The sequence below is a fragment of the Carlito syrichta genome, unplaced genomic scaffold, assembly GCF_000164805.1.
Source record: "Carlito syrichta isolate Samal-C Ts95f unplaced genomic scaffold, Tarsius_syrichta-2.0.1 Scaffold306946, whole genome shotgun sequence".
Classification (NCBI taxonomy): Eukaryota; Metazoa; Chordata; class Mammalia; order Primates; family Tarsiidae; genus Carlito; species Carlito syrichta.
In genome coordinates this window covers 568173-592720 of record NW_007251042.1, presented here as the reverse complement: position 1 = coordinate 592720, position 24548 = coordinate 568173, and the positions used below count along the sequence as shown (strand labels likewise).

Here is a 24548-nt window from a genome sequence, read left to right as displayed (position 1 = left end):
CAGGGGCAGTGCTCCTGTGGCCCTGCAGGCTTCCCAGTTGTCATCTGCCTCGCCACACCTGCAGTTAGGGGTGCCCTGCCTTGCCTTTCCTGGTCCCTGCCTGCCCAGAGCTGTGGGGGATCTTGACAGCTCTCTCTCTTCCAAGGACTTAGAGCCTCCGCTTTTAGGAAGAGTGTGGCCCCTCTGCCCCTACCCCGTCTTCATGTATTGGGTTTTTCTTTTGACAGGTGAACCAGATCCAGAAGACAGTGATTGAGCCCTTAAAAAAGTGAGTAAAGGTCATCCAGGGACCACAGGCCTCAGGGCACTTATGGGAAAAGCAGGTCAGCTGGCCACTTGAGATCCGAATAGCACTTCTAGTAGCCTGTCCCCAGATTCCCACAGGGCTGAGGAGAAACTGGGGCCACCATCCCTGCGATCTGTGGCCCAAGAATCGATGCTCCTGGTAACTTCAGAGTGCTTGTGATGGCCCAGGCACACTTGGTGATGGTGGAGGAACCTCAGAGCCTTCCCAGCGGCAGCCGTTGCTCCAGTGGTCATTGACCATTTGCTCCTCTCCTGATGGAAGCCAGTGGGCCAGGCTTGCGGAATGGAGCTAGCAGAGATCCTGGCCAGCCCTTAGCGGACATGAACGAGGCCTTTCATCTCGATCCTCCGGACTGGGAGAGCAGCTGCCTGCAGCGCTGGGCTTTGGAAATGTGGGGGTGGCCGCACACAGGGAGGGGCGCAGCATCAGGGTCCTGCCCGGGAAGGTCCCCTGGCGCGTGACCTGTGAGGGTCAGGAATGCTTCTGCGAGACTCATCTTCTGTTAGGCAGGCCCTGGTCAGTGATCAGACAGGCCTATTCCCTGGGTCCCCGGAGTGGGGGGGAGCAGGCCACAGCCTCGCCTTGAAGCTCCGAATCACTTCATCTTCTCCCCTCGCCTCCCAAACAGGCGTGACCTAGAAAGGCAGCTCAGCCCAGCTGCACTTTATTACCTCTTCTGTGGTGGTCCCTGGCAGTTGGCGCACCAGGCCTGGGTAATGAGGCTCTGCTTAATTATCATTAGGCCTGGACCAGGGCCCAGAGGGAGATGAAGAGAGCGGTTTTTGATCCTCCAGCCCCTGGTGCTTGGGGTTGAGCTGTCCCTCCCCACTCAGGCCCGAGGTGTGGGATCAGGAAAAGGTCCTCCTGACCGCAGCCAGCTCCAGCTTCTGAACCAAGACAGTGGCGGCTCAGTGAAGTCTGGGAGGGAAGGGGTTTTTCCTCTCCACCGCTCTGCCTCCAGCCTCCCCAGAGTGGGCATCCGCCACCCCTGCCTGCTGAGTGTCGTCACAACTCAGTCCCAGGTCACAGGGTCACACGGGGTGCAGGACTTCTGGACCAGGGCCATAGGGGCCCCAGAAATGGCCACAGAGGCTGCCACGGGCACCCGCAGCTGGCAGCGCGAGGCAGGGGACACCAGCTCAGAACCAGGGACTGACTCCAGTCTGGATTCCAGTACTAAGGATTTCGGTACCAGCAAGGCAGCCTTGAAATCTGATCCCTGGCTTCTAGAGCCAAATGAAGAGAAACCTCGGCTGCTTCCCACCACCCTCATGGCCCACCACCTGCCAGGAAGGTGGGGGCGTGGCAGAGGGGGCGGCACCATCTCCGCACAACAGTTCCGCTGACCTCTGTGTGAGCCCTCGGGCCGCCTGGCTGCCCTGGCTGGCTTCTCCCTGTGTCCCCACAGCCGACATGTGATCCCCCCGACCACATAAAACCGCACTGCCTGTTGCCTCCTCCCTGCTGGCTTCCTCTTGCCAGGAGAGAAGCTCCCAGGGACCCCAGCACCGGAAACAGGAAACAGCAGCTTTCCTGTCCTCTGATGAAGATCATGGCCACATGGCCACCCCACCACCCCCAGCCTCCCCCTGGGGGCTCGGCCTCTAATCCCCAGTCTCTGGGTCGCGTTCACACGTCGGATGGGGATGCTTTCAATTTCCCTTTCCTGGTGGGTGGAAGATCCCGGCTGCGTGGGCACAGACTGAGGCATGGCAGGCATTCCCCACCAGGCCGGCTGTGCCCAGCCTACCTCCCAGCCGGCCCGCTCCCTCCTCCCTCTCCTGTTCCCTCTTCACCCCATGCTTCCACAGGGATCTCGGGACTGGCAAGAAATGGGCAGTGACCATGGGCTGCCCTTCAGTGCCTGCTGGCCCGGGCCCAACCCTGTTCCCCCTTGAGGTTATCCTTCAGGATATTCCTTCAGGAGCGGATGGTCTTGTGAGGAAGCCATGACGGTGTTCCTGGGACAGCTAGCCAAGGTGTCGTGGCTGCCAGTGTGGTGCGGTGCCATGAAGCAGGGGCGTGCTGGGTGGGTTGTCCCACCTGTCTCCACTGGCTTCCAAGGCTGCCATTTTATCTGAGGAAAGAGCTGACCTGACTTTTCAGAATGGCATAGCTGGTGCATGGGAGTGGGTGAGGCAGGTCTGGGTGGGCTGAGGTGGGCAGGGGCAGGTGCCATGAGCTGGGTGGAGAGTGAGTCTGGGCCTGTGGCTCCAGTGCCCACTTCTCCCCTGCTCACCTGAGCAGAAAGGGCAACTCACCGTTTCCTGTGTTGGCAGCAGGCTCCGTGCCTCAGGGAGAGTTGCCCCTGTCCACCTGCCTGAGTGAAGTCTGCAGGGCCTCTGTCAGGCCCGGGACGCATCTAGGAGGGGCCCTGGCACCGGGTACCAGCCTGTGCTCATCTCTACCCTCCCCTGCCAGCACTCAGCCCCCTGATCTGAGAGTGGAGAAGAACCCCTGTCCCTGTGCCCTGTGGAGCTGGCGAAGTCCCTCTGTTGCTAAGAACTTTAGAAAACAAGGAGACGGGGCCTCGGTGAGAACTGGGCCGGAGTTAGAGTCCTGGCCTCCCCTCTTTTTGTTTTCCACCTCAGGATAAGCTGTGCCCTCCCCTAACTGTATAATTTCCCTGTTGAGGGAGATGATGCCTGTCCCTTCCCCTAGGGACTCCCAGAGCCCCCGGTGGTAACCTGTCCATGATTATCCTACAGTGGCCTGGGCAGCAGAGGCTTTTGGTTTGACTGAGGGGTGCTATTGCGGGAGAAAGAAGTCGTCATGGTGAGGCATGGTCTTCCCCAGTGGCAGATGCAGCCATGTCCCCCATAGAGGCCAGGTGGTCTTGGTTCCAGAGGGCTGGTAGGAGGAGCCTGAGTGGCCAGGTGGACCGCCGCAGGCAGGCCCCTATCCCAAGAAGTCGCTAGCCCAGGATTCACACTTCACTCGCCCTCTTTCTTTGCTCATACCTTTGAGAATATGACCGCAGAGTGTTGGGGCTGTGGCCAGGCCAGAGAATTCCCTACCTGCTGGTGTCCTCTGCCTCTTGCCCTGTCCCTGTCCCTGCGCCTGTCCTGCGGCTCCTAAGCAGCCCAGGGGTCACCCAGAGGCCTAGTACAGGGACCACCCAAGTGGCAGGTGACTTCGAAGGCAAGCGTCAGAGTGGCTGCTGGTGGCCCTTGGCCATCTGGGGCAGAGGGAGAAGCAGCACGGTAGCTTCCCAGGCCCTGTGGCACCTGCTCTCTTGAGACAACTGCCTCCTCAGCTGCCCAGGAAGGGAACAGGTCTCCCCTGGCAGCTGAAACTCCACCAGCTGCCTGAGGCGGAAGCAGTGAGCCCTGCTCCTCTCCATGGTCTCACTCCTTCAGACCCGCTCCACGGGTGGCTCCGTGTCCTGGTGTCTGGTTCCCACCTCTGTGTGCACAGCGCTGAGGCCCCGGCTTCCGCCTGGCCAGTCAAGCCAGTGTTGGTTCGATGACTGCGTGTAAGGGCGTGTGGCCGAGGACTCAGACGCGTTCGGGTGCTGGTGCCCACTCAGCATTGTATCAGGCTGTGAACCCATGACAGACACTCGTGACACTCAAGGACTTGGTTTTCAAGTGGACTCACTAGGGTAGGCTCTTTGTTTTATGAGAATCTACTCTCTGGGTCTGTAGCTTCGCTTGGGGCATTTAATGCTTGGGTGAAGTTTATGTTCTCTATTCTCTGGCAAAACTCTTCATTACCCTTCACGTACACTCTTGATTTGTTGAGGCACTTTAGAGCCACATTCATGGTCGTGCGCCGTTGAGAGACAGATTTGGGAATTGAGGCTCCGTGTGGTGTCCAGACTCCCAGAAGCAGACCCAGAGCATCCCGGCGCCCTCTTGACTGAGCACTTGTGCGAGGTTGAAGCCAGCCACAGGCCAGGGGCCCGTGGGGGCGCCCAGCCTCAGTACCTACCTCCTGCCCTTGTCTTTCTTCCTTCTGGATTCCTCACAAAAATTCCAGGAAGAACCAACTCTCCTGGTCCCAGGTCACCAAGTCCGTTTCTCGGCCTTGAGAGCCCCCTGGGTCCTGCGCTCCCTCGGCAGCATGGCCAGGTCTCAAGCACCTCGCAGGGCTCCCAGCTTGTCTGGGCAACGCCTTCTACTGTCACGCCCAGGGCCACACCTTCCAGGAGCAGTGACAGCATGCAAGTGTTCGGGGTTCCACGTTCGAGAAAGCTGCCCCATTTCCTGTCTACTTCCAAAAAAGCTGCTTGTGGGTTTGCCTTATCTTCTCCAACTCACATGTTAATCAAGGACCGTGCAGCATTCCTGCCTGGGGCCACAGGAGCCACCCTGCCCTGTGCCTGTCTCAAGATGTCCTTGCCATCTGTTGTTAAATGTGACCACTAGGATCCGGGCACGTTGACTCATGCCTATAACCCAGCACTTTGGGAGGCCAAGGTGGGATTGCTTGAGCCCAGAAGTTCAAGACCAGCCTGGGCAACGTAGCAAGACCTCACCTCTTACAAAAACGAAGAATGTTAGCTGTGTGGGGTGGCACATGTCTGTATTCCCAGCTGTTCAGGAGGCTGAGGTGGAAGAATTACCTGAATCCGAAAAGTCGAGGCTGTGGTGAGCCATGATCATGCCACTGTACTCCAGCCTGGGCAACAGAGTGAGACCCCAACTCATAAATAAATAGCCAGGCGTAGTGGCTCACACCTGTAATCCCAGCACTTTGGGAGGCCAAGGCAGGCAGATTGCTTGAGCCCAGGAATTCGAGACCAGTCTAGGCACCATAGAGAAACCTCATCTCTTCCACAAACAAAAATGTTTAAATTAGCCAGGTGTAGTGTCTATAGTCCCAGCTACTCAGTGTGCTGAGGTGGATGGGTCATGTGAGGGCATAATGGAAGTCAAGGCTGCTATGAGCCGTGATCATAGTGATCATGCCATGGCACTTCAGCCTGGGCAAGAGAGTGAGACCCTGACTCAACAAATAAACAAAGGTGATACTGGATGTGAACATTATGCCCCTGGGGGCCCAAATGCCTGGGCCTCGTTGCTGCTCCCTCTCACAGCCACTCCCAAGTCTTGCCCGTTGTGGTCCCTTTTAGTCAGGAGGGCTGGGAAGGCCTCGAAGGGTCTTCCTCGTCGGTTTGGCCATCCTGATGGTACAGCCATGGACTTTCCGCCTTTCCCATGTTAGGAAGAAGCCCTCGAAGGAGAAGCTGCCTTGGCCAGGAGCAGGGTCAGGTTTCAGCTCCGTCACCTGCTGGTGTTATTGGAGGGGTGGGAAGGGTGCCAGATGGAGAGCTCGGATGCCTGCGTTCTCTTTCAGCCCGTCTCTGCCTAACGGTGACCTTGGGCGAGTTGTATGCCCTCTCTCTGGTCTGTTTCTCTCATTTCTTTAAGTGAGGATGCTGGACAGATGGCTTCCGAGGAGTCTCCCAGCCCTGCCGTCTCCTAGCACAGTCTCTGTATCCTGAGGCTTACATGGGGGGCAGGGTGTCCCTCGACTGACCGCCATGTGCCGCTAAGGTCCTGCCATGGCCCTTCGCCCACGAATTGTTCTCAGTAGCATAAGCTCCGGTGAGGGGAGCCTCATCTGGTGTTCACAGTGGCATCCCGAGACCTCGAACGGGGTCGGTGCTTAGTAGGTGCTCAGTGCGTGTCTTTGAGAATGGACCGTCTCCAGCCGGGCTGTGTCCAGCAGGTTCGGCAGCGTCTTCCCGAGCCTCAACATGGCAGTGAAGCGGCGGGAGCAGGCCCTGCAGGACTACAGGAGACTGCAGGCCAAGGTGGAGAAGCATGAGGAGAAGGAGAAGACGGGGCCGGTGCTGGCCAAGCTCCACCAGGTACCCTGGGGGCGGGGTGGGTGGCAGGAACCAGGAGAGGGCAGGGCGGCAGAGGGGCCGCTGCGGCCACGTGTGGGGAGTTCCTTCTTCCCTCTGGGGACCACCGGGACCAAGACCCAGATGCCCCCACCCCACGCACGCACCCTGCAGCCGCCAGGGAAAGCTGTGACCCAGGTCTTGTTCCCCAGGCCCGCGAGGAGCTTCGGCCTGTGCGGGAGGACTTCGAAGCCAAGAACAAGCAGCTCCTGGATGAGATGCCACGGTTCTACAGCAGCCGGCTCGACTACTTCCAGCCCAGCTTCGAGGCCCTGATCCGAGCACAGGTGAGCCCAGCTGCTCCCGCCGCGGGTGGCCCGACACTCCGCCTTTGGGCTTCAGGGACTCGGCTCTTGCCACGCCCGCCTCGTGCTGGAAGAGGCTTGGCCGGGCTCCACAAGGGCAGTGGCACCCGCCCCTCCCAACCGCTGCCCCGCTGAGGACGTTCAGCCCCGTGCTGGGATCCAGGGCACCTGCTGTTCGGGCTCCTGCGTTGCTCTCTGGTTAATCCCAGCCCCAGAAGAGAGGGGTTTCCCTTTGTCTAGCTCTTCCCTTGGCTTCTCTCTCCCTCACATCTTACAGAAGCAGCAGGAAGAAAGCAGGCAGTCTCCAGCCCTGCAGTGTGACGGGCTGACGGGCAGGTTCTGTCTGCCAGGTGGTCCCCAGACGAGGGATCTAGAGACCTGAAGGGCGGCGGCCTTTTTGTGAGAACCCCCTCTGCTCCCCAACCTGGTTGATCCTCTTCTTTCGGCAGGAGGCCCTGGGGAGTCTTGACTCTGAGCTACTCAGGAAGGGGTCCCTGACCTTTGAGGAGAGCCACACTCGCTCAGGGCCACTGCCCAGGCCTCCAGAACCCCAAGGCACCTGGCAGTGGGAGGGCAGGCTGGGCTCAGGTGGTGTGGGTGCGCCCCGGCTGTGTCGTTGGGGCCAGGCAGCCGAAGGGTCGGACAGGCCGGGACAGCCAGTTCTTCTGCAACTGGAGTGGAAGGACACCCACCGACTGGGAGCCGCGTGTCTCCTGCCCTCGGCGCCCCCATCTGTCTTCAAGCCTTGAGCGGAGTTGTTCTCCCTGCCGGCAGAGTAGGAAAGGGTGGGTGCCAACACCGGGAGCAGGCCCCCTCCAGGCAGCAGCCCGCTGATGGCTCGTGCTCAGTGACAACCTCGGGACCCCAACACCCACACCACCTCTCACCACCAGGTACCTGAGCTACTGGCTTCACGTGGTCCCCACTCCTGTCAGCGGTCTGCACTTGGCCTTGCGTCTGGCGCCCTCCAGTGGACGCTGCTGTTCCTGGCAGGTTCTGCAGTGGCAGGCCCTGGGAGAGGCCTGACCCGCCCCCACCCAAAGCCGCTGGTTTCTGCTCACTCAGTTTCTGGAAGCTTGAGCAGAGTTTGAGCTGGGACTTGTTAGCGACCGCATCCTTGATCCTGTGTCATTTCTAGCGGGCAGTGAAACCGAGCACCCAGTCGGGGGGGATCTCACCCCCATGGCCCTGGTGACTAGGGTTCCTCCCAGCCGCCCCCCTGGAGCAGCAGCTTTCAAGGGGAGACCTGTGCCCGGCCTGGCCTTTGCCACAGCCCTGCGTGCCACCCTCTGCCCCCTCCTGTTGCTGCAGAAGGAAGCTGCAGGTCGCCAAGCTTTGGCATGCCCAGACTGGCGTGGATGGCGAGGCTAGGGGTGCCCTGTAACCAAGCAGCAGGGTGGCCGGGGCTGTTCTCCGCCTCTTCAGCACCAGCTGCCTCCTCTTCGCCCGGCTGCCACTGCCATTAGTCACTGGAGAAGTGAGCATTCCCGGTGACTCACCACACAGTATGGCTTGGGCAAGGAGTTGGCGGGAAGGGTGCCCCCAGCGCCCCCAGGCCTCCGGCCGAGGTGACAGCAGTGTTGGGACTGTCCTGAGTTTGCTCCTCTCCACTGGGGGATGTCTTGCTGTGGGAGTCAGAGACTTCGACGCACAGCGTGGGCCCTGCCGCCCACTGGTCTCCGCATCCTGGAGTAGAACAGAGCCTCCTCCCAGAGGCAGCTGGGGCTGCGGCGTGTGGCCGTGGACGCCTCCGTGGCAGTGTGTGCTTCCAGTGGGTCGTGAGGTGGAGCCAGAGGCAGAAAGGGCCCCTGCTCCTCCGCCATTTGGGAGACTTGGTAGGGCTTCCCCACTCTTCACCGCCCTGGCCTCTCCTCCCTCGGTCCCCTCCCGTCTCTGGCGTCTACCTAGAAGGGCCTAGGCAGTGAGCCCGGCCTCTGAAGGGTGCCCTGGCTGTATAGCTCAGGCCACGAGCAGCAGACTAGGATGTCACCTTTCTCACCTGTGCTGCCAAAACCGGCTGTCAGGGCTTTGGCACCACCAGCCTACCATGTGTTCGTTTTCCCACAGACAAAAGCTTGGATTTCTCTCCTAGCTCAAAAGCAGGAAGGCCCCAGTCCCGGTGCCTTTCACTCGCCCTCCCTGGGTGCCAGAAGGGGGCTCCCACCTCCAGCCACCAGGGGGGGCCCCAGAGCTGCACGGCTCCCTTCGACTTCCTGCGGCCTGTGGTCGCCCCCAGAGCCTTTCTGTGCACGTTCCCGAAGGCCTTCAGGCGGTGGCCCCACGCCGACCTGCACTGCCTGCCGTGGGACGGGGGCGGGGCTCCTCCCGTGCTCTGCGCATGCACTGACCCCTCTGGCCTCGCCCAGGTGGTGTACTACTCCGAGATGCACAAGATCTTCGGGGACCTGACGCAGCAGCTGGAGCAGCCTGGCCGCTCGGATGAGCAGCGGGAGCAGGAGAACGAGGCCAAGCTGAGCGAGCTCCGAGCCCTCTCCATTGTGGCCGACGACTGAGTTCCCGTCACTCTGGGAGGACTCCTGGGACTCAGCCAGCCTCTCTGGTCCTGGCCTTCTGCAGGGCTGGGCTTCTGCTCCCCCCGCAGGCTGGGGTGGAGGCGGCCCTGGCCTCCCTTGGTCCTTTGTGATGGTCTCATTCCCTTGAGCCCGGGGCCAGGAGCCCACACAGGCTGCTGTCTCCCCACCCACAGCCCCAGATGCAGGTAAGCAGTGCAGAAAAATCCTAGGGGCTCTGTCATTTCCAGAACCGTCCAGAGTACATGCTGGCCTCAGGCTAAAGCAAGTGTCAGCCCTCCCAAGGGCGTGGGCTTTGTCAGCTCATCTGTGGGTCTCAGGCCCACTTACATGGTGGGGACCACATCTACCTCCAAGACTTTCCTGGGGAGTCTGACAGCCCCCCGTTGCCTTTTCACTTCAAAGACTCTTTTTTCTGGGAGAAGCCCGTGACCCGCCAGGGGGAGAGCTGTGGTCCTCCAGCCCTCACAGGCCCTCATGCCATCTTCCTGTCCCGTGCAGGTCAAGTGCAGGGATAAGCCCCAAGTCACTTGGGTTCCCAAGGTAACTGGGACTCAGTGTCACTATCCCACCAAACAAAATGTCACACATCAATTCATAGGTCTCAAAGCAAGAACCATAGGTTTGTGTCTCACCTGAATATCCGGAATTTTATTTTTTCAAGTAAAGTTTTCAATAAAACCACATAATATTGTGCTGTAACTTGAGAGGAGGGGAAAGCCACCACTGCTTTTTCTGGACCTGCTGCCCTCCACTGAGGAAACAGGACCCTCCCGCAGTCTCATGACTCCAGCAAGTAGGGTCAGCCCAGGGTACAAAGGCTTGAGCTTCCCATGGCCTTGCCCCAGCTTCTGAAGAGAACTGTACCACAGCCCTTGCCGGGCAGGGCCAGGAGGGCAGGGAGGTGGCACAGGGAAGCGCTATGGAGAACACACTTGATTTGTTTTTGACTTTGGTTTATTTAAAAAACAGAAAGCCAAAAAAAAAAAAACCCAACTTTATATACAAAGTCAAACTGAAACCATGGATTATGGAAAGAGGTGAGAATTATGGGTAACAGGGGAGAAGGCTGGGCCAGAGCCAATACCACATTCTGAAATCAGGAGCCAGGGGAAAGAGGTGCTGGTTTCTTCTGGCAAGTCTGGGGTGGCTGGAACAGTGTTCTACTGGCAAACACAGCCCAACACTGAGAGCTTTCTCGCACAGCCTCCGTTCCTGCAACGGCCGAGGGAGATCCTTCCCCCGGGAGCCTGCGCCTGGAACCTGGCAGGACTTGTGCCATCCAGAGGAAGGGGCTGCTTAGCCCCAGCAAGACTCCATGTCTGTCTCCTCAGCTTATTGGCATCAGATCTTGTCACATACTCAAAGCCTTTTCCTCCCCTGTCTTATTCTAAACTGGAAGAGGACAGGAGAAAGCACAAGACTAAAAGGGCCCCAGGAGGAATTCCAAGGTTGAGGGCAAAATGACATTCTAGGGGTGCAAAAGATGTTGTATTTAGTTGTAACTGGAACCAAGGTTCCTCACACATCCATCCCACAGAGCAGACCCCTCCCTGACGGCCTGTGTCCCCTAGAGGCTGAGCGCAGGGTCAGCCACCCTGCCTGGGGTTCCCAGGTCCTGCCCCAGCTGCTTTCTGGTACCCCAAGGGCTCCAGCTCCATCAGACTCCATCGCTGCCCTCGCAGGATGGCAGCTCCTGGGCGAGGCCCTCAGTTGCTAGGTGCCGGCTCCTCCTTCTCTACCCAGCTGTCGGCCTGTTGGAAGCAGACATGACAGGAGTCAGGACTGGCAAGGAGGCCTGAGGACTGCTAGCTGCCTCCTGCTGGGACCCTCCAGCGGGCACGTGACCTACTGCTCAGTTCCCTGGTAAATATGCAGACGGAGAACGAAGAGGAGACGACCCGGCAAGGGAGAGAAGGGCCAGTGCACTCGCTGCCGCTGCCCCTCTGGCCAGCTCTCACGTGGCAGACAGTGCCCTTCCAGGGGCCCTCAGGAGCCTGGCTGATCAGAGCCGTGGCTGCCTCCCAGCCGCCCCCACCTCACCTTCTCCACCATCCGCTGCATCTCAAGCTGCAGGGGGGTCAGGCGCCTCCGGAGCTCCTGAAGCAGCCGCTGAAGCTGGTTCTTCTGTCGTTCCGCCGTCCGGGCCGTCTCCTCGGCCTCAACCAACCGGGCCCGTAACTCCTGCATCTCTGCTGCCAGTGTCTTGTTCGTCACTTCAGTGGCTGAGAAACGGTTATGGCTCTCTTCTGCGCGGTGGGGGGGAGACGGCAGAAACACTGCTGCTCAGTCAAGGCCGGAAGCCGAAGGAGCGGGGCCCCACCAGTCCCTGTGCCTGCCCTCTCCAGTCCCGCCTGCGACGCCCGGCCCCTCACCCAGCTTCAGTTCCAGTGTGTGAATCTTGTTCTCCAAGTAGAGCCGGCTGCTGTCCTGCTGCTCCGCCCGCTGCAGCAGGCTCCCCACGTTGACCAGGCTGCCGTTGTGGGGCACCAGGGCTTTGTGTTCCGTGGGGGCAGCTCCGGGCTTTGCGCTTTTCCCAGGAGGAGGCAGCAGGTCCAGGTTTCCTAGAAAGGGCCGTGAGAAAGATGGAAGGTCAGGGGCTCCCAAGGGGCACGCAGCCTGCCCTGCCTGTGCCCCAGGAAGGCTGCAGAGCACAGGACATACCCAAGAGCACCTCCTCAGCAAGCCCACTGTCCAGGCTCTCCTGACGGCTGTACTGAAGGCTGCGGTACTGGCAGATGTTCTGCGTCACCACCCTGCTGACCAGCTGCTTGGCCTACAGAAAAGCAGACGCCTACTGAGAGGGAGGCGCAACCCTGGCCCCAGTTATGTGCGAGCCGAGGGCAGAGCAGGTGCAGGCTGCGCGTGTGAGGGGAGTCATCGGAAGGGACCGTGGGGTAGAGGTACCTGCTGTGCACTGAGCCGGAGCCCAAGGGTAAGGAGGATCCTCTCCAAATCTCGCCGGTGCAAGTAGCCACACCAGTTGGCATCAAAGAACACAAAAGCAAGAAGACAGTCCAAGGGGAGCACAGCAGAGGGATCCAGCTCCTTGGGCTGCAAAGGCGAACAAGAGGTACAAACACTTCTCTCAGTGGCTGTGCCGCCCAGCACACGTCCTTCCCAAACCGAGCAGCTTGAGTGGGCACAGTGGTCCGTGCCTGCAGTCCCAGCTCCCGGGGAGGCTGAGGCAGGAGGATTGCCTGAGCCCAGAAGTCCAAGGCTGCAGTGAGCTAGGATCATGCCACTGCACTCCAGCCCCTGCAACAGACCAAGACCTCGTCTCTTTTTTTTTTTTTTTTTTTTTTTTTTTCAAAAAAGAGCGGTTTGGCTGGTGACAGCATCGTGCCTGAGCAAGCTTTCCAGCTATAACCAAAGGCCTCTTTGGGGTGCTCTAAGAACTGCCTGTGCCTCTCTCTCAGATGCTCACATCCTCTCTCCGACTCACCCTGAGGAAGACAGTGAAACATCTTCCTGGAGCCCATAAACGTGCCATTCTGTGAAGCCAAGACCACATCTTGGCTTTGGCCCACCGAGAAGTCACTGGTAAGCATCCCTCTCTCGGAGTCAGAGGCCTCGCCAAGCCTCATGCCACTGAGGCCCCAGGAGGTCAAGGTCTCACCATGTCCTGAAGAGAAGAGAATTCCATCTCCGACTGGTTTGAGGCAACGGACCGGACCTCTGAGTCCTCCAGCTTTGCTGCTGCTACAGAAAGTCCAGGGTCAACATGGAGCAGGGCCCAGCCCAGCCCGGGCCAGCGCCACCGTCCTAGAGGGAGAGCCACCACAGCAACAGGCCCAGAGCGCTGCTGTGGGAGCCCGCCCCCGCCCCGCCTTCCGCGCCACGTACCGAACTCCTCTTCCCCGTCATCCCGCAGAAGCAGCAGCTCCGGGTCCAGCGCCATCTCACACAGGTCCTCGGAAGTCTCACCCTGGGGCTTCTCCTCTTCCTCTCCCCCTGAAGAGGGCGGTTTAGGCAACAGCCCGTCCTCCTTCTAGGGAGGCAGACCAAAATGATGAGAAGGAACGTCACTCCTGTCATTCCTCACGCTAATCATGGCTAGCATCTGAATATCAGCTGTGTTCCAGGCACTGCATCAGGGCTCTGCAGACACAGTCTCTTTTAACCTAGTTCTTCTCATCACATGGGATTCAGAGCATACCAGGGCATTTCCAGACACCTGGGCTCTCTTCCTCAGGAGTTAGTCTCAGTCCCACAAGAAATTATGTAGACGTAATAGTGTTGAGGTGAGAAGCAGACGCATGTTTTAAGAAAGGTTCCCAAGTGTCTCTAGCTAACCACTAGGCAGTCACAGCACCCTGCTCTTCCAAGTGTGCTTAGTGACTGGGACTTTTGACTGACTGCCAGGGCTTGTCAGCCACGCTCCCTTCACTCTTCGGGGCCACCTTTCCCTACCCGAGGTATAACACTGACTAGCTGTGTGGCCACAGGCAAGAGATTGACCTCCCGGGGCCTTAGTCCATACTGGGCTTCCAAGGAGTGTGCAGGGTGAGGGAGGAGGGAATGAGATCTGCCACGGAGAGTGCTAGCAAATTATGGCTATAGGGTCCTCAAATTATGGTAAGCATTAATCTTTGCAGTCCCCAGTGTCAGCCCCAGGGCAATGGAGGCACTCACCGGCGGGGGCTCTGACTCGGCAGCTGGACCCTCATTCTGTACCTCGTCCTTGGACTCTTTTGCCCCCTCCTCTTTGATGGCTTCTTCCTCCTTGACCACTTCCTCCTTGGCTGCCTCCTCCTTCTCAGGTTCAGGTGGGGAAACAACCTTTTCAGGAAGGCTCAGCAGCATCTTATAAACCCTATAGCCAAAATCCCTCTGGAGCATCTCTAGGAACAGCTCAGCCAACACCATCACCTGTTGGAAGAGGCCAGGGGCCCATGAGCATTAGGGAACGAGGAGGACCGCGAGCACTGCCAGCCCTTGCATCCTGCCCTACACCCCCCAGACTACACCTACCTCAAAAGAGATCCTTTCTTTCGGCCTCCGATCCTCCACAATCCCATGGAGGGACAGATTCACACAGCCGGGACGTGCAATGACAGCAGGTTCCAGCGGTGGTGGAGGGGCCTCGGGGAGATCCGTGTCCACCTCCTGCTGCGTGGCAGCCTCTGGGGTCTCTGTATTCTGTTTAGAAACGTCTGCCGCTTGCTCCGATGTGTCTGCTCCCTGTTCAGGAGGCTCTGTTTCCTGTGGCAACAGCCGAGACTTGACCTCTGGGTCCCAGGACCAGGGCACTTACCCCTCTGGCTTCTTCCTAAGGCTCACTCTTACCCCTGGTGCCTCCTGGGGCGGGGGTGCTGCCTCTGCAGCTTTCTGCTGGCACAGGGCCTCCCATTCTTCCAAAGTAGGCATGATGGTCCAGATGTCAGGCAGGAACACCACCACTGTCTGGAGCCGCCGGGGGGGTCCTGGCTGTAGGTACTGAAACTCGGCAAAGCGCCACCTGCTCACAGCAAAGGGAGGAAGGAAGTACTAATGTGTCCCGTAGTCATGCACATGCCACACTCCCAGGCAAGCGCTTCTGTTTCCAGCCAGCACTTCATCGGCACATGCTGCACGCCAAGCTTTGAAAATACAACAGCAAAGCTACAGACCAGGTCCCCAAGACACAGTCAGTCAGTGGGCAGACCACAGGCAGACAGCCACCGAACAAGGTGCCGAAGCAACAGGACAGAGTGCCAAGCATGGCTGGGAGCTCAGCCGGCCTTCAGCACATGCCCCACCCTCGCTGCACTCATACCCATGGCATCCATGCATGCAGCAGCCAGAGGGGTAGAGGAGGAAAAGCTGTGACTGGGGCACAGAAGACAGCAAACAGGCAGAAAGGGCAGCTGTCCTCAACACAACCGCCCTGCCTCAGTGAGCTGGCCAGACATGGCTTGGGAAGCCCACTCACCACTTCGTGCAGGTGCTCAGGTCAATGCCAGTCTGCGCCTGTGCACAGCGGATGGCAGTGCGCACCAGCACCTGTGGGTCGGCCTGGGGGTCGAGGCCATCCAGAGAAGGAGACCATTCACCCCCAACCAGCACTGCCTCTTCTTCTTTCCGGCCCAGCAAAAACTGCAAAAAGAGATCAGGGCTAAGAAATGAAAAACCACATTACCTGGGTCTCCCACTGTGAGGCAAGGCTGCCTCTAATCAGGAATTAAAGCAGCAGAATGTGGTGAAGAGTCCACCTCCCGGGGGGTTCTCTACTCACTCACATGAACCAGTCATTTAGCTCCTTCTGATGAGGAAAAACAGCCCCGAGCCGTATTTTCCTCCTGGGTAAAATGTGGGGCATTTTAGCTCTGAATACCATGTTTCTACAAACTGGTGAACAGGAACTGAGCTGCAGACAACCTGCCAGTCCTGGGCATTATCAGTGAATGCATCCTTCCTCCTGCTCTCCAGCTGTTACCTTAATCTGCTTCAGAGGATGTTCTGGTGTCTCCCTTGGCTCAGCCAAGTCATCCACAAAGAGCATGCAACAACGATACAACTCCTCCAGTCCCGGGGACGAAAGCAGCAGTACCTGTGCAGAGGCAGGAAGGAGACACTCAGAGCCTTCTTCAGCCTCCACAATAAGATATCGCAATGGGAGCCCAGCCAACTCACCTTGGAACTATAAGCAGGGTCACTGTCGGCAGGGATGGGTTCAGCACCAGCGTCTGGGGCTGCCTCCTTCTCAGAAGAGACCTGGATTCGGCTCGGATGATGGAGGGAAAAGGGCTGGCTCAGAGGGAAGGCTGACAGCCAGCTCAGGCGCACGCACAGAAAATCCGAGGGCACCAGGAGGCTACGGTAGCGGCGCTGAAGTTCTAGGAAGTCACAGATGGGGCTAGAGGAAGACAGCAAGGGGATTCAGATTGAGCAAAGACTACAACATCAAGAAATGAAACTGGAAGGCTTGAAAAAAATGGGCAAATTATTTTTCAGTCTGGGAAAGAAGAACTTTCTAAGACACCTCTCAAAAGGTAAAGATGGGTCAGATTTGAACACTTCATTTTATAACCTCTATATGGCAAAGAAAAGGGAAACCAGGAGAAATTTTTTAAAAAAGGAAAAAGAATACATAACAGAGAAATGGATCATTGTCTTAATATAAAATGAATTTACAAGTCAGTAACAAAAAGTTTAAAAGCCTAAAAGAAAACAAAAAATTGACATCAACAGGTACCAAACAAAAAAAAAGAAATACATAAGACTTAAAATCCCTTTAAAATGTGCTCAGGCCGGGCTCAGTGGCTCAGCCTGTAATCCCAGCACCTTGGGAGGTCAAGGCGAGTGGATTGCCTGAGCCCAAGGGTTCGAGACCAACCCAAGCAACTTGGCAAGACCTCGTCTCTACAATAAAATTAAAAATAGCCGGGCGTGGCAGCGCACGTCTGTAGTTCCGGCTACTCAGAAGGCTGAGGCGGAAGGATCACTGGAGCCCAGAAGGTCGATGCTGGGGTGGCCGTGAGCATGCATGCCACTGTACCCCAGCCTGGGCGAAGGAGTGAGTCTCCAACTCAAAAAAAAAAAAAATGTGCTCCATCTCACTTCTAATTAAAGATATGCAAATCGTATCGTTTTTCACCAGTTAGGCAAAGATGAAAAAGCTCAACAATAGTGTTAGCAAAGACACAGGAAACAAGCACTCCACACCTCTGGTGAGAGCGCGGACAGCACGGCATAGCCTCTTTGTGACAACTGGCAGTAGCTGTTGCTTAAAACAAACCCTGTGAACCAGCTACTCTATGTCTGGGAATTGATCTCAACAAGTACACAGATGTATGTAGAAGGGAGTTTACTACACTAAATTTTAGGATAATTACTGGTTAAATAAACTGTGTGGTTGCTTAAAAAAAATGAGACTGATCTAATAAATGTTAACATGGAATAAAGTCTAAGATATATTAAGTAAAAAGGCAGAGTACCAAACAGTGTGTAAGATATCTTTCCATTTGTTTTTTGGTTTGGAAAAAAAAAAAAAAGGCTGTAAGAACACACATGTGCTTGCATGGACCATGTCTCATTTACGTAAGAAATTGTCACCAGCCCAGTCTCAGCCCCACTCTAGCCTCACTACTCACCTGTCCACAGTGTAGGGAGTGAGGTGCACCCGGTAAGGAGGCAGGTCATGCCTTGGCTTCTTAGCACCCCAAGGCTCTCCACCAGCCCGCTGTTTGCGTTTCTTGGAGTCATAGTCATCACTGGAGATTGATCCATCACCAGAAGTAAGAAACAACACTGTTACGTATATGCTCAATACATACTGGTCTAAAAAGAAAGAACTGGAAACAGTCTCAATCCCCAACATTAAAGAAATGGAAAAAGAAACCAGGCTAACAGCCATATGACAGAATGTTACAAAGATAATAAAATGGATATTTAAACAGAAAAATAACCATGTTAAGCAAAAAGCAGTGTGCAACATTATGTGTGCAGTACGCTTCAACTATGCAAAAAAAAAAGCAACTCTGCAAAAAACAAATGTGCAAAAGACTGGAAGGGGCTGGGCACAGTGGCTCAAGCCTGTAATCCCAGTACTTTGTGAGGACTGCTTGAGTCCAGGAGTTCGAGACCAATCTAGACAACATAGTGAGACCTCCTCTCTACAAAAAAAATCAAAAAATTAGCCAGGCATTGTAGCACGCACCTGTAGTCCCAGTTACTCAGGAGGCTGAAACAGAAGGATTACTTGGGCCCAGGAGGTTGAGGCTGCAGTGAGCCATGATTGTGCCACTGCACTCCAGCCTGGGCAACAGAGTAAGACCCCCCAACTCAAGAAAATAAAAAAATAATAATAATAAAAAGACTGAAAGGAAATAAAATATTAATGGTGGATGCCTCTGATAAGCTTATGAACAATTTTCTTCTATTTTTCTGAACTTTATAAATTATCTATAGTTAGCACGTAATTTTTTGAAGTGAGAAAAAAAATTTAATTGGTCTTCTAATGAGACACATATATTATACTATGCTATGAGTTCTATAAAGTAAATTTTATTAGAAGAGAGAGTTCCTGGTAACCAACCCTTAACAGTACATATTAAAGTCATAAAAATACTCAAATCCTTTGCTCCAATAATTCCACTCTTGAAAGTTTACCCCAAGGAAGTTAATTTCAAAAGAAGAAAAAAATAGTAGGAAAATACCAAGCTGCATAAACTGAGAGGGAGAAAACTATGTACAAGAGGGACCCCATAAAATGGAATTATCTTTTTGGAGAGCAGGCCCCTTGCAGTATACTTGGAATTTGTACCTCCAGTTCAAACAGTCAACCAAAATTTTTAATCTGGAAGTTTTGAGAAGGTTGTGGCACGATGTGTGGAAGAAATGTCCCAAGTTCTTCCACTATGACTGCACCTGCCTGCACTGCACTGAGAGTTCAGTAGTTTTTGACCAAAAAAGGTATGGCCCCTGTGAACCACCCTCCCTATTCATCCCAACTCTCCCCAAGTGACTTTTTTTTGTTTCTCCGGATGAAAAAAGTCCTCAAAGGGAAGTATGTTGCCGACATGGAAGAGGTGAAGCAAAAAATGGCAGAAACACTAGAAGGCATCAAAACTGATGAGTTCAAAAACTTTTAAGCAGTGGAAAAAGCATCTCCATAGTTGTATTGCATCAAACGGAGAATACTCTGAAGTTGACTAAGTTTAAATATGTAAGAATTCACAATTTTTTATAAATAAATTCTGGTTTATGGGGGGTTCCCCTCGCACATATTCAGCAATACCCAAATTTTCATAGTCAATAAAAATAATCATGAGCCATTAAAACTAATAACTAGGAGTATGCTGCAATAAGGAAAGATGTCTAAGAATACACAAAAATAATTTGAACTCTAAGATTAAAATAGCAAAAAGTATGCACATGTGTAAATAAAAACTAGAAAAGACCACGGGGGAAAAAAAGTGATTTCCTTTTCAAAATTATTTTCTAAAGTTCTTTAATATCTACCTGTTAATAACAGTTGCCTTCAAAGGGAAGGAGACAAAAACTACACATATTTATGTTATTCTAATTTGAAATAATAGCATTTACTACTTCATCCATTTTTATAAGTCATATAGTATAGCATTATAACTGTGTTACTAATACAGTAAAATAGTAGAGGAGAAAAAAGCCTTTAGACCATTCTTATAAAATGCCAGATTGATAAGGGAAAAATTCCCCCATCACATGAGAGAATTAAAATCAATTGTCATTGTTCCATGCCTAGGTAACTGAGGTGGTCATATTTACCTAGAGGTTTTGGTTCTTCCTTTTGGACCTGCCTGGGTCGTTTCCCTGTTTATTACATGTGAATGACTGGGCTGACTAGATTTGATGCAAGCCTTTTGTTCTTTTCTATTTGCCTGACTGCTTCCCTGAGCAGGAGCATCTCCCTCTAAAAGCAACCTTCTGATCGCACCTTGATGGGATGTCAGTGCCCGTGTTCCTAACAGAAGACCGTTCCAAAGTCTTTTTGACAACTCTCTTCACCTGTGGATGCTCCCCTTTCTGTGAGTTGTCAGCAGCAGGTCATAAGGCAGCACCAGAGGCCGACCTCAGGAACCGCAGCAGCAGAGCTCAGCTGGATACACCTGTCTAAAGCTCACAGCAGTTCATCCAAAGCTGTCCACTGGAGACATTGTTCCCTGCATCCCAAAGCCTGGAATTCAAAATACAGCTTGGCTTCCATGCAAAATGCAAATGTGGCTGAATCTTGTCTAAATCACAAGTTGTTTCCTACAGAATGACCTACCTCCTACTACCCACCCCTCTTCCTACTATGCATTCTCTCTCCTGACTAATGGTAATCTCTCTCTCTCAATGGCAAAATAGGTTGAGCATCGCTTATCTGAAATGCTTGGAACCAGTATTTCGGATTTCGAATTTTTTCAGATTTTCCAATATTACAAAGATAGTAAAATGGATGTTTTAAAGGGATTTTAAAGGGATTTTAAGTCTTATGTATTTCTTTTGTTTGTTTGTTTAGTACCTGTTGATGTCAAGTTTTTGTTTTCTCTTAGGCTTTTGAACTTTTTGTTACTGACTTGTAAGTCCATTTTATATTAAGACAATGACCCATTTCTCTGTTATGTGTTCTGTTTTACACTTACCAGTTGAGTATCCCAAATCCAAAAACACAAAATCAGAATGCTCCAGTGAACATTTCCTCCAAGCATCATGTTAGTTGCTCACAAAGTTTCAGATTTGGGATTTTCAGGTTTGGGATGCCTAACATGTACCTCCTTTCTCTCGAAGCTATGACACAGAAACATTATAGCCAAAGCAACATAACACAGGCCTTGCGTGGGGCTTGGCATATCCTGGACAATCAAATGTGACTGTACGGAAAGCCTAAATTTGAACCTAAAGCACAAAGTCCACAGCGGTCACAGATCCCCACCCAGCCTACAATGTCTCTGAAAGCACTTGCTGTGATTTTGTAATGAAGCCTTTTTAAACTCACAGAATGCGAGAGGTGAAAGGTCCTTGGAAACTGCAGACCAGGAAGACGCACAGGACAAGAGGTGTGGGTGTATGCAGAATATATCCCAGTGACTCGGGAATGGGACAAAGGGGTCCAAGTAGTGGCAGTCCTAGACAAAGCTTCCCCCTTGTTAGAATTCAGTGACCCATCCTGAAGGAACAGACTAGCTTTAGCACAGAGACTAGCTATGCCACCCTGCCTAAACTTTATCTCCAAGTTACTCCATGCTCCTCGGAAGCGTTTACCTTAGACTGCGTTGTCAGTCAGCCCTTACCATGTAATAAGCCACTAGCATTGGGGTAAGGGCTGTTTCCTTCTATATACAGTTCTCATTTGAAAAAAGAGCTTTAGCGTGAGAGAACTTTCTAGAGTGATGGAAATGTTCATATCTTAATAGGGGTGAGAATTACATGGGATTTTCCATGGTAAAATTGTCCAGGCAGATATGTGCATTTCAGTCTATGTAACATTCACCTTAAAATTTTTTACCTTAAAAAAAAAAATCAAGTGGGGGCAGTAAATGGAGGCAGAAGATGAAAAAAAATGGTAATGACACTTGAAGAAGCTGGGTAGCTCCTTTCATATACTGAAATTTTCTATTACAAAAAGTTAAAATGAAGGCAATCAGAACAGCTCTTAAACTAGTCTAGAGCTTATTAACCTCTTAGAGATATAAGCAAAAACCCTCAAAGAGAATAAGACTAGAGAAAGACATGTGAACTGCAGAGAGCATAGACAGTAAGCCCTAGCAATCCCCAATGCTCACAGATGACACAGGATCACCTTGGAAGCCCCAAAGGCCTAAATCATCCATGCTTGCTCCACATATGGCCAAGAAAGTGATCTGCATGTCCAAGGCACAAGGCCTGAACTTCTGAGCAGAGTGCAACCTACAGTTCTAAGGGCACTATACACACACACACACACACACACACACACACACACACACACACACACACAGAGTGTATATAAAGAGACACTGTAAACTAGGAACTAAAACATATACCACAATGCCACTTTTATTGACATGTTACTGTTTTTTTGAAAGTTTCAATTCTTAGGGACTAGAAATCAAAGAGAAATTAGGTACTTAAAAACGTGACATTTTGAAAAATAAACTGTCAAATCTCAGCATGCTGAACCACTGTGTAAAGTTTCAGTATCTGTATATACATTTATTTATTTTTTTGGAGTTGAAGTCTCACTCTGTCACCCAGGCTGGAGTGGGCTCAGGTGATCCTTCTGTCTCAGCCTTCCAAGTAGCTGGAACCACAGGCGTGCACCACCACACCCGGCTAATTTTTTTTTAATTTATCATAGAGATGAGGTCTCACCGAGTTGCCCAGGCTGGTCTCGAACACTTGGGCTCAGGTAGTCCTCTAGCCTCTGACTCCCAAAGTGCTGGGATTACAGGCGTGAGCCACTGCGCCCAGCTGTATATACATTTCGATGTGCCTGCCTATTTCAGGAAAAAGAGACTAGAATCTAGCCACAGACAGAATGTTAGTGTCAACAAGTGGCCAAAAAAGGGAGGACACTCCTCCTAGAGGCAAATAAAACAAAACACCTTTCATCGTTGATCTTACCTTCGGCCCTGATCCAGTCGTCCATGGGGTCCCCGAGCAGGAAATCTGTTCAGGTGGCTCAAGTGAAGTGTGTGGGATGTTTGGAAGAGACTCAGAGCTGCAGAGAAGTAATAGCCAGTGACTCAAAAACCCTAAAAATCTGTCCAGTAACCTCCTCCCTTTCTTTCACTTCTATGCTGAAAGCAACAAACCGAAAGTGACAAGTCTATTCATCCAGGGACCCCCATAAAGCCACACCCCAACAACTGTGCCACTGGTACTCACGCTTCTGAGGAAAAAGGGGGGGAATCCGGTGAGGCTGGAAGATCAACTGAGGCTGAGCTCCCAAGATCCCTTGCTTCTGGCCCAGAGCTGCCACATGCAGAAGGGGAGGTGCTGGGGACTTCAGTAGGGGCTGCAGGACAGTAGCCAGGAAATTCAGGGGATCCCATGGTTGGTGCACTCACTACTTAGGAAACATGCAGTCCCACCCCCTCAACAAAAATAAGGTCCTTGCCCAGCTGTCAGGGCACAGCGGCTTCCGTCCCTCCCCTTTCCAATGCTCATGCTAAGGAGAGATGAATACCTGGTTGGAGAGCGTTTGCACCTTGACGGCATTCCAGGGCACTGCCTGGCCTGGGTTGTATGCAGCCTTCACCAGCACCTTCTCACCCAGCTGGGGCAGCCGGCCCTTCACCACACTGCCAGCATACAAGCCAGGAGGTCCCATCAGGAAAGGGACCCTGGCCAAGCCACCCTGACTGCCCCAATGAGGCCCTTCCCATCAAGATTTCTACACCTTGCACAAAAACAGCAAAGCAATGGCATGGGGGGGGACACCAGCACGGTGACAGAACTGAATCCAGTAAGCATTTCCAGTAGAGGACAAGCCTCGAGCCTACCTTAGCTGAAAAAAGACCTCTTCATCCACCACCCCAAAGTAGTCATGCAGGCTGGTAACAATCCCAGTAAAGACCCGCTGCTTCTCCCCACCCTGTAAGAAAAGAGGACCATTTAAAAGTAACAGGAGCAATCTGGACAAAATCACACTCTGCCACTAGAGTCCCAGCTCTCTCCACACCCAGCTCAATCTACTGCATCAAGATTCACATGATGGGAAGCACACATGCATGGTAGACGGAATCCATCTTTGGGCGGGTTTGGGCTGATTTTTGACTCTCAAGCTTCTTCTAGGATTTCTAGTTCTTTAATTCCAAAAGGTACCCTAAAGACTTTCCTGGAGCCAGAAATTAAGACTCCCCAGTCTAAGTGTTAGTCACCCCCATATTGGCCCACAACCAGGACAGAGGTCAGGAATGCTGAGTACTATCATGTAAGAAATGAAAGAGCACCAGGCATCTATGCATGCTGGGGTAATCCCAAGGCCTGAAACTCACTACAAAAACACCCAACCTACCTGAAGGTGCCTGGCATTTTGGGACAAGTCTGTGGCCACAGGAGGAGTGAGCAGACCAGGAGGAGGGCCCAAAAGAGATGTTGAAGCAGCGCCTATGGGGATAGAGAAGCAATCTCTGGGAAGTGTACCTACCACCTTAAGCGCTAGAGGATACCATAAACCCAAAGCTCCAACCAGCTCCTCCATGGGGTTTCACTGGATACCACGGAGAGCATCTCTTGTTTTCCTAAGAGACATCAGCAGCAGATTGCTCTCCACCAAGGAAACTCCAAAAGTCATGCTTCTGAAAACTAACTCCAGAGCACATCCTTTTCAGTATGAAGCCAGGTAGGGAGAAAAGTGATCACCTGAGAAGTTGCGTCCCCCTGGAAGCGGGTTGATCCGCTGGCGTTTAAACTGGGACATTGGGAATGTGGTTGTCCTCTTTCAGAATCTTGGGGGAAAACCTTCAAATCCGAAAAGAAATAAGTTAACAGCTCATATGAGAAACATCCATGTACTCACAGAAACGGGAACGAATCTTGAGGATACCAAGGAAAGCAGGGAGGCTGGTACTGAGAATGAATGAAGACGATGTATGGAGAGAATAGAGAGGAACAGGAAATGAAATAAGAAGAGCACATATCCCAGTCTGCCCTCACAATAACCCAGCGGAGGAGATACTGTCACACGGCTTTACAGAAAAGGAGACTGAAGCTCCGCGAGACCAAGAGGCTTGCCCGGCACCACACACCCAGCTCGCAGTTCGTGACAAACTGGACTCACACCCAGGTCTCCCACAACTTAGTGCTCCTCTCGCTTTGCGACACCACCCCCAGAGTAGCTGGCGGGGAGGGGGACTGGAAAGACCCTCGGTGACATTCATTCATTCGAAAACATCCGCCAAAACCGTCCACGCAGGGCCCGGAAAAATGGAGGAGGCCGGTGCCGGCTAGGAGATGGAGCGGGCCCTCTCCCCGGAAGCCTGGCCCGTCGTTTCCCTGACGGGCCGGTGGGAAGGGAGCTCCGGCCGGCCGATCGCGAGAAGGGCCGCGCGCGCCCGCCCTCCCGCTCCCACGCTCCGAGCCCTCCGCTCCGGCCTCGGCAGCCGCCGGCGCCGGATCTC

At 53.6% G+C, this 24548-nt stretch overlaps 2 protein-coding genes across 6 annotated transcripts in view; one reads left to right on the top strand and one right to left on the bottom strand.

The window, feature by feature from the left end:
• BIN3 (bridging integrator 3) overlaps positions 1-9699 on the top strand; it is a 47623-nt gene extending 37924 nt beyond the window's left edge. The window contains exons 6-9 of one of the 2 annotated variants that reach the window (XM_008063555.2): positions 228-268; positions 5984-6125; positions 6314-6448; positions 8833-9699. In XM_008063555.2, coding sequence (XP_008061746.2) covers positions 228-268; positions 5984-6125; positions 6314-6448; positions 8833-8979 — 465 coding nt within the window. In that variant the 3' untranslated portion in view covers positions 8980-9699. The remainder of the gene's footprint in view (positions 1-227; positions 269-5983; positions 6126-6313; positions 6449-8832) is intronic. The other variant, XM_021715257.1, reaches the window with a different exon arrangement.
• A 237-nt stretch (positions 9700-9936) lies between these two features.
• CCAR2 (cell cycle and apoptosis regulator 2) overlaps positions 9937-24548 on the bottom strand; it is a 15129-nt gene continuing 517 nt past the window's right edge. For 2 of the 4 annotated variants that reach the window (XM_021715255.1, XM_008063557.2), the window contains exons 2-21: positions 23791-23889; positions 23444-23535; positions 22929-23020; positions 22613-22727; positions 22312-22441; positions 22048-22144; positions 17073-17192; positions 15613-15835; positions 15416-15529; positions 14912-15075; positions 14287-14458; positions 13972-14202; positions 13633-13869; positions 12844-12988; positions 12617-12699; positions 11905-12051; positions 11662-11773; positions 11373-11561; positions 11041-11246; positions 9937-10751 (exon numbers count right to left, since the gene is read on the bottom strand). In XM_021715255.1, the coding sequence (XP_021570930.1) occupies positions 10707-10751; positions 11041-11246; positions 11373-11561; positions 11662-11773; positions 11905-12051; positions 12617-12699; positions 12844-12988; positions 13633-13869; positions 13972-14202; positions 14287-14458; positions 14912-15075; positions 15416-15529; positions 15613-15835; positions 17073-17192; positions 22048-22144; positions 22312-22441; positions 22613-22727; positions 22929-23020; positions 23444-23535; positions 23791-23848 (2772 nt within the window). In that variant the 5' untranslated portion in view covers positions 23849-23889 and the 3' untranslated portion in view covers positions 9937-10706. Of the gene's footprint in view, positions 10752-11040; positions 11247-11372; positions 11562-11661; positions 11774-11904; positions 12052-12616; positions 12700-12843; positions 12989-13632; positions 13870-13971; positions 14203-14286; positions 14459-14911; positions 15076-15415; positions 15530-15612; positions 15836-17072; positions 17193-22047; positions 22145-22311; positions 22442-22612; positions 22728-22928; positions 23021-23443; positions 23536-23790; positions 23890-24208 lie in introns of all 4 variants that reach the window. The other 2 variants (XM_021715254.1, XM_021715256.1) reach the window with 2 other exon arrangements.